Source organism: Vanellus vanellus (assembly GCF_965231255.1).
Source record: "Vanellus vanellus genome assembly, chromosome: 2".
Lineage (NCBI taxonomy): Eukaryota > Metazoa > Chordata > Aves > Charadriiformes > Charadriidae > Vanellus > Vanellus vanellus.
Window position 1 is genome coordinate 58491784 of NC_138906.1, and position 8421 is coordinate 58500204.

Consider the following 8421-nt stretch of genomic DNA (forward strand, 5'->3'; position numbering starts at 1 on the left):
TGGGTGCCTGCTGAATGTATGGCGGCAGACGTTTCCTTCCCTTGGTGCAGGTCTTTACGGTTGCCGCCTCCCTTCGCTCTCAACTTATGCAAACGCACCCTTCCCCGCTGCAGTGACGCTGCTCTGAGGCGCTCGGCTAACTTTCAGCCTCCTGGAGGAGGCTTCTCTTGCAAAACTTGGTTGGAGAAGTTTGCTGCCTCTGCTCAGTGGGAGGGCATCTGTCCACACCCCCCTCCCCCAAACGATACCCTCTTTCTGGGCCCACTTGCCTATAGCTCCCTGTGATATGTTCTTATATCTCGGTGTCTCTCCGTGCAAATCTGTGCCCAGGACTGCATGCTTTCTTCTTGACTGGCTTCTTCCCCATTCTGCTCTCTCCTGTCACCTTTCCGTGCTTTGCTGAGTATCAGCTAAATCTGAATAACAGCAAAAGCAATCTATTTTACCCTCTTTCCCCAAACCCTTCCTATATTTGATGTAAAACACCTGGGGATGCTTTTGAGCTGACAGTCATCACCATCAGCCTTCATCCAAGGCAGAAAACCACTGCCTGTACCTTCTGCTGTTCCTGACCCTGATGAAAGGTGGGATAATCCTGAACCAAACCCCCTGAACCGTGGCTCAAGATTCTGCTTCAAAAGACTCTATTTTGGACCTGATATTTGTATCTAGAAATGATATTGGTCAAACAAGATCTCATGTCCGTCCCCTCTGCAAGCTCGGAAGCATTCAGACCCCGATCCAAACTTTGGGTCTTGCTACCTCTCTCCAGCAGTTAGGGTAGCCTGGTCTTATTTAGAAGAGATGAATGTCAGGCTGCCGCCGTCCTGAAGGAGCTGCAATGCTTGACAGGGCAGATTGTTTATAGCAAGTCCCGCTTGTGAAATTAGGCAAGTTATCAGGAAAAATTGGCCTGTCCCCTCTTTGTCAAGCTGTATGCTCAAGTCAGGGCCTGAGGTTTATGTGTCATTAACAAACTGTGACCTAGACTGTGATTCAGCCGCAGCTCTCTAATTTGCAGGGGGAATTTGCGCTTTTTATATAGTTTTTAAAAAAAATTCTTCCCTGCTCATTCACAGCATAGCATTTGGGTACTTCAGGTGAATGCTTGTCAGGTATCTGCTATTTACCCCTCAAACTCAAGAGATCTTGCTCACCCACATGTTTAAAGGCTGTTGGCTTTGATCTCGACTGTTCATTCGTTTTGTCACTCGTGCAGCTTGTTGAGAAATAGCTCTGAGCGGTTAGTAAATGACCAAGCTCGACTCTGTTAAGGTGCGAGGGGCTGTGCAGACCCCTGTAGCTGCTGAACTAATGTGGGTTAGAGACGCGTCTGTAGTTTACAGGGGACGTTTAGTAGCCACGACTAAGTTTAGCAATGTTCAGGGAGTCCTCCTCTCTGCAGCTTTTATGCTTCCCGCGCTCCTGCACCCCTTCTCAAGCCAGAGCTGGAGGGGCGGTTAGTGGCCTGCTTGTCCGCTCAGGGCCCTTTCCCGTACGAAATTCGGCGTTACGTTGAGCTGTAAAGTTACCTTCTTCCTCTAACCTGTGTTTCATTTAGCACACAGCTGTTTCTGTAATATTTTGGGTCTGCTTTTGCTGCGTTGCTAATAGGTCCTTCTGAAAATAGCATGAGGTTCACCCTGATAATTCATGATTTCCATCCCCAGGCTCAAGCACTACGGGGGTGCGGGGAAGAAAGCTGTGTAGGCAAGACCAAAGGCAGCTGTGTACTGTGAAATAATAAGTATCAGGCAAAATACAGTATCACAGCTAATAGATGTATTTTAAAAGTGGAAACATCTATGTTTAATTGCATTTAAAGTACGCAGTGAGAAACCACAGTTATACATTGTTATAACAAACCTTTACATCTGAAGTCAGAATAATACAAAAAAAGTGCTGATTATATATGGTCAGAATAACTGAGGCAAAATTTCGACAACATCTTCTAAATTATTAGCATGTGGCCCCTGCCAGCAACACACTAAAGGTCAGGCTGAATAATGTCAGTGACAATCACTGGTTTTCCTTAACTCACCCAAAAACAACAACCCAAAAAACTGTTTTGTTTTTTTGTTTGCTCTTTTTTTTTTTTTTGCATAGCTCTCAATATTGCTGCACTCTCACCTCTGCATATTGCAAGCCCATCTCAGTTCTGAGATAATTTCTTTAAAGTTCTGAATATTTTTAATCCAGTTCTCCTCAAATACATAATATATATTTTCTACCAATTATAAATACATCATTTTTATTAATCTGATTTCAATAACATGCATTTGTATAATTACTGTACAATCAAAATAGACATTGACTTTACACAGTGTGTATGCTTTTATTTCAGCGATATTGTTCAGACACACTGCTCAACAAATCAAGCAAATAGGGAAATAAAAAGGAAAAAAAGGAGGGGGAAGTAACCTCTGAGAGGAAACAGAATCTCACAGTGTTTACAGACAAAAAAATGAAAGGAAAAATACTTATCGGAAAACGGGTTTATTAATACATAGAAAATCCCCACAATAGTTGAAACACACTTTAGGAACTAGTAAACACGTTAAATAGAGTTGTGCCAATTACGCGGTGCCCAAGCATCTGCTTGCTCTTAATTAGATGGGGAGGTGAATGACCACTGTTTATTTTCATTTTCCTCATTAATTATGAAAAACTGCATTTAATTCATCTTGCATGGTGAGAGACTGGCTGCGCAGATGTAAGTCGTAAGGGAAGTGGCTCTCTGTAGGCAACCTGAACATAGAGCTCTGCCCAAGGGGACCCCTGGGTGGCACTGCACAGTAATGCATGCCGTAATTGTAATTTTTGCCATAGTCCAAGCTTTCTTCTTGCTTCAGGGAAAATATCCCATTATAGTTAATTGGGGGAGGACTTAAGGGACCTTCAAACTGTGGGCTGGCGCACTCGGGGGAAGTGCTTTCATAGAAGGACTCGTAAGCGCTGCAGTAATTGTAAGGTTTCATGGACTTGGAGTTGTCGAGAGTCCCGTGCCCCGGGGGGGTGCTGAGCTCGGGGCTGTGGTAGGGGGGGTAGAAGGTGGAATAGGGCGAGCGGGCGTGATGGGCGCCTTCGCCCGCCTGGCCCATCAGGAAACTTCTGGCATTCAGCTGCAGGCATCCCGCCACCAAGTTTGTAGTTGGCTGGGACAGACCCTTGCACAAGTTTTGCACGAAGGTGAGCAGGTCGGGTCTCTTGCCGATTCGCAGGATTTCAGAAAGAGCCCAAATGTAGTTCTTGGCTAGTCTTAAGGTCTCTATTTTGGACAGTTTTTGTGTTTTAGAGTAACAAGGGACCACTTTCCTTAAATTGTCCAGGGCGTCGTTAAGGCCGTGCATCCGGTTCCTCTCTCTAGCGTTGGCTTCTTGTCGCCTGAATTTGATCCTTTCCATCCTTATCTTGCTTGTCTTTTTTTTCCGAAGGCCCCTTCGCCTAGGCAAGCCATTCTCATCCTCCTCTTCTCTCTCTTCCTCCTCCTCCTCTTTTTCTGTGTCTTCTCCTGGAGATCTCTTAATATTCTTTCCTCGGAGCACGATCTGCTTCGAAAAGCTTTCTGGGTTCTTCATTTGCTTTTGGTCATCACTTTCTCTGGAAAACTTTCTGCACATCTGGGATTCTGGCATTACAACAGACTCATCAAACGGTAGCGTTAACATGGTTCTATAATCTTAAGTTACCTGAAAGAATGCCAGCACAGTATTTAAATATTTCCATTTTTAAAGTTTGCCGACTTACACACACATCCTCATGCACCTTTCGTGCGTCTGCGTGCACGCTCTGTGTATACGAGCGGGTGTGTATAAATAAATGCACAATCTATATTTTTTTTCCATAAAATACCAGTTTCAAATGCTCGCTTTTTAAAAAATAAAAGCTGTCCGGAATTTTTAAAATCACTCGAAACATTCAGGATCTTGCAACTAAAAAGCCACGTTTCTCACAGATAAATATAGATTAAATCAATATTTAAAATGTACAATTAGCTCCCTGCTCCTTTATCTTATTTTTAAATGAGCCCTTCGAACCCTCACCACCACGGAATTCAAAGAAATGCAAAACATGATAAAGCAATACAGAAATTTCATTAATCCAAATTCCCCTGGGTGAAAAAATGAGGAGAGCGAGAGCAGACTTAAAATTGAAAAGTGCCATATCTCTATCAACTGAGAGTTACATATTTTAAAATCACTTTTTGACTTATATTTCAAAGTTTTTTCCCTCCACGTTTCTTCCCTTATGAATCAAGATATTAAACTCTAGTAAGTTAGAGTGGGTAAGAAAAAAAATTAACGGAACATCCCCCCCCCAGATCACTCAGCCAGTAACATAAATAAAAACGAAGAATTTTTTTTCTAATGATTTTTTATGAAAATCACATATTACTTATTTCATATTAAAACAACAAATCAAAACGCTCTAACCTTAAACATATTCAGATTAGAGTTAGGAAATAAAATCCCCCTACCTTTTTTTATTTTTTTCCTTTTGCCCAGAAAAAATTCTAATTGATATTATGTATTTAGTTAGAATAAACTTATTTGCTTTTTTCTCTTTTTCTTTCCTCCTTTTTTTTTTTTTTTATCCCCCATCAATTGTGGTGGGGGGGAGGTGAAAAATTCCCTGCACGCTATAGCAATGTTTATGTTCTGTGAGGCTCAGACGTCTCCCTCCAGCTCGTAGCTGACAGGAGCGGTCTGTAGATTCTGACTGCAATCCTGCACGTGTGCTCAGAATCCAGCCTGGAATGGGAAAATAATTTCCTTTTCCCAATTATTTTGCTTTTGTTTGCAGTTTGGGAGCAGCAAAAGCTTGGATCCCACGGTCCTCAAAAAGACAAGCAAAACGAACGCAGGGACTTTTTTTAATACAACAAAACTAAACAAAACCCCCAGTCAAAGACTAACTCTATCAGTATTGTCTACACACTTGCAATATTACATAACACCAATGAAAGTATGCAATTGCATTAGAAGAATAAAATGTTAGGAGGAGTTATTAGACAGTAAATAGCATACATAAAATACAAGACAATGATACTGTATCTTTAAACACTTGCATGCACACCCAGCACCAACTGAAATATATCTTTATTTGTATTACCTTAGCTTTTTATTTCATTCAACAATCAGTTTTCATTTTTTGCCTTCCAAATCTTTTCAGTCTGAATGTCGCATCGTCTCCTGGAGTCTAGATCTGTGTATATCTGCACTATCTCATTGATCTCTAAAAAGTGACATTGATGCCAACTGCCAGAGCTGGTACCCATGCCATCTGCTAGTGACGTCACGGGGCAGAGAAAACCACGTGAGCCTTTCTCCTGGGACCTTCATTCTGCACTGATCATCTGGCATCCCTCTAAGTGGGTACCAGCATTCATGTATCAACACAGAAGGTTAGACTGATAGAAAAAAAAAAAAAAAAAAAAAGGAAAGAACAGAAAAAAAATCTGCACCAGCATTTCACATACAGTAGGTGCCTTTCCACTGGAGCTGCTTCTTTTTAGCAGTCTAGCTGCACGGATAGACGTGCCAACATTTGGTGCTATCCCTGCCTACAGGTACGGCTGCCCTGTGGTTGTTAATACGGTATTGTTTATACGAAAAGTGCTGTCTGGTATTGATCCGAGTCCCCCCGGTGCACCTGGTACCCAGGAAAAAAAAAAAAAAAGAAAAGAAAAAGAAAAGGCAAGGAAGGGAAGACAGGCATGGGGAAGTGATGCTGGTGCTGTAACACATAGCACGGTCACAAAAAGTAGTTTTTGCGTGACGCCGCTGGGAGCGATTTTTGGGGTGCGGGGTCTTTTTGAGTGCAGTGCATTGCCCCAGAGTGTGGGATAACGGGAACAGACCTCCTGCCGGCTGTAAGAAACCCTCCCCTTGCATCCCTCGGTGTTTTTTGACATCCCCGAAAGAAAAGAGGCGTTTGTGGGAAACTGGACGTACAATGTGAAGATTTAACAGAGGATGCCTTTTTTCGGAAGCGCGTGGCAGGGGCTTGCTGGTCCCCGTCCTGCCCCGGTGCCATGCGGCCGGGGGGCACCTGCTCGTGGCGGGGCGACAGGCTCGCAGGCGCGACTCAGGGTGCTCGCAGGGCTTCCCCCTCTGCCAGATTTTCCCCCCCTGCCTGGCCTTTCTGCGAACGCTTCCCCCAAATCTCCTTAAAAACAGAGTTCTTTCCTTCGGAGACGCACTCTTCCTCCTCCTAAAATCTTCCCCCTGCTCTTCCATTTGCCTCCCTGGCTGCTCCTTTCTTCGTGCCCTTGTTTCTCCCGTCAGCTGCCTCTCCTGTACTCCCTGCTCTTGCTCCCTTAACCCTTTTGTCTCTTTCCACGGGCAAGAAACTGTTAAATGAAGCTGACAAAGCCTCTCGGCTCAGCCTTGCCATGGAGCTTATGGCAAACTCCACCTTGGCGTGTTTGGGGTTTGTGGGCTTTTTTTATTCAAGGAGTGGCAAGTCACATATAAGCGCTATCAAGAGAGTTACAGGGGGAACGATGTGTCATCTTAGAAACAATTTTTTTTAAAGTTTGCTTTCATTATTATCGCATATCACTGCTTTTTAGTGGCTAAGTAATCTCTATTTTAAAAAGTGAGCGACTGAGTATGCTTTTAGTATTAAAATAATCCCTGGCAGAGCTGCTATTGTTATGGGTCTGTGTCAGCGTTTCCATTATAAATCCTGGTTTTGAAGGGTTTATAACTCATCTGCTTTAATTCACATTGGGCCCAAGCTTGGCATTAATGTTCTCAGCCCCGATCCAATTATTTTGTTTTCACAAAGTTTCATTTAAATCTATTTGGGCATTTTTTGATTAGAGAAGGGAACAAAACATAAGGCAGCAGCAGAACGATGTGTGTGTATGTGGAGAGTGTGTTATGTACTTCTAAGTGTATGTGCTCAGTGATTTTAGAGCCTTTCATTAAAAAAAAAATAGAAAAAAGCCCTCACCCCAAACTTTGCGTTATTTTACAGTAGTGAGAAATATCCTAGCGTTCATTCTATATGGAGCTCAGGTCTCTTTTCTTTTTTTTTTAATTTTTGTTTTTAAGGAAAATGTATTTGAAGTGACAAAGATGGTAAAACTTAATGGCAACTCTTCAAAAGGAGCAAGAGCTGTAATATTCATAACATTCATTTCATTTTATCCCAAACATTACAATCTGTGTAACGGAGGAGAGGGTAGAATCCCATTATTCTCAATAGGAATTTATGTATTAAGAATTATATTGTGGAAGGTCCTAAGGGTTGTCAACCTTTTCAAGGATTTTGCATATTCAGAGTATTATACAATGCACGATAATCTAAATATGCAAAGTCCTGAGGAACCAAACCCTGTTTCAATGCATACTAAAAATACTACAAGAAATGGAAGGAAAGGTTGACATTGTAGTGGATCTGTGTTAAAGTAAGGACCAACAAAATTTCCAGTTATATCATCTAGCCTCCAAAATACGCTTTTATAAAAAGATTTTCTCCCTCTTTTTTTATTGCCGAAGTAGTTTGTGTTTTTTTTTAAACTACTCAAATGTTATTGTAAAATGCATTTTTGAATGGCTCTTATATCACTGCTAAAACCAAAATAAATGAATTAGTTTGTGTTGAAGGATTCCCTCTGTAGTAGTAACATTACAATTTTGCAGATTCTTAATCCATCATTTGACCTTTTTAATATTTTCAAATAAATAGCAGAGAAACAAAATAGCTGAGATATCAAGGTTTAAAAAGCCTCTACTGTGCATGCATAATAACTTTTCATAAGGATTTTACTACGCATTTTGTATTATGGATCCATGATATGCAAATGTGTACTGCTGTTAATATGCATTCACAGCATACCCCATAACTGCTGCTTTGCTGTCTACTGTGAATGCATGTTAAGAATAATACACAAAACACAGTTAAAGACACTCTATAGAACGGCTGCATGGCACCAAATATGTTACTGAACACATACTGCAATTTTTTTTTCCTGTGTCCAAGCTGTATAGTTTTGAATTAGAAGTGACTCTATTTCAAATGCAATATTATTATAATACATTTAACACAGCCAAACATTAACAGATTCACTGAAATAATACTGAGTTCAAAGGACTGCAGAACCTCCACGATGCATCGGGGGGACTGACCCAAACTGCACTGCAATCAATGAGAGTCCTTCCAGTAACTTCAATAGGCTATCATCGGATCTCCAGGGAATGTCTCTTCTCTTTTCTTTTCTTTTTTTTTCCTTTTCTTTTCTTTTTTTTTTTTTTTTCAATTGTCCTCTCCCACCCTCCCTGGCCCGTATCTCCCAGTTGCACTGTAACAGGAGAACTGCATCAGAATTAAGGAACTTTAATGATGTTTGCCTAGGACCAGTTTGGTGTGTGGGAGTCTGGGTCATTCACTGGTAGCAACTGGACCTTGTGG

General features: G+C 41.7%; 1 protein-coding gene across 1 annotated transcript; it reads right to left on the bottom strand.

Annotated features, from left to right (window-relative positions):
- Positions 1–2654: 2654 nt before the first annotated feature.
- On the bottom strand, positions 2655–3668 carry NEUROD6 (neuronal differentiation 6; the record flags this gene model as incomplete). Its single annotated transcript, XM_082479574.1, has 1 exon — positions 2655–3668. One exon carries the CDS (start codon positions 3666–3668, stop codon positions 2655–2657), a length of 1014 nt encoding a protein of 337 aa, XP_082335700.1.
- Between the last annotated feature and the right edge of the window lie 4753 nt (positions 3669–8421).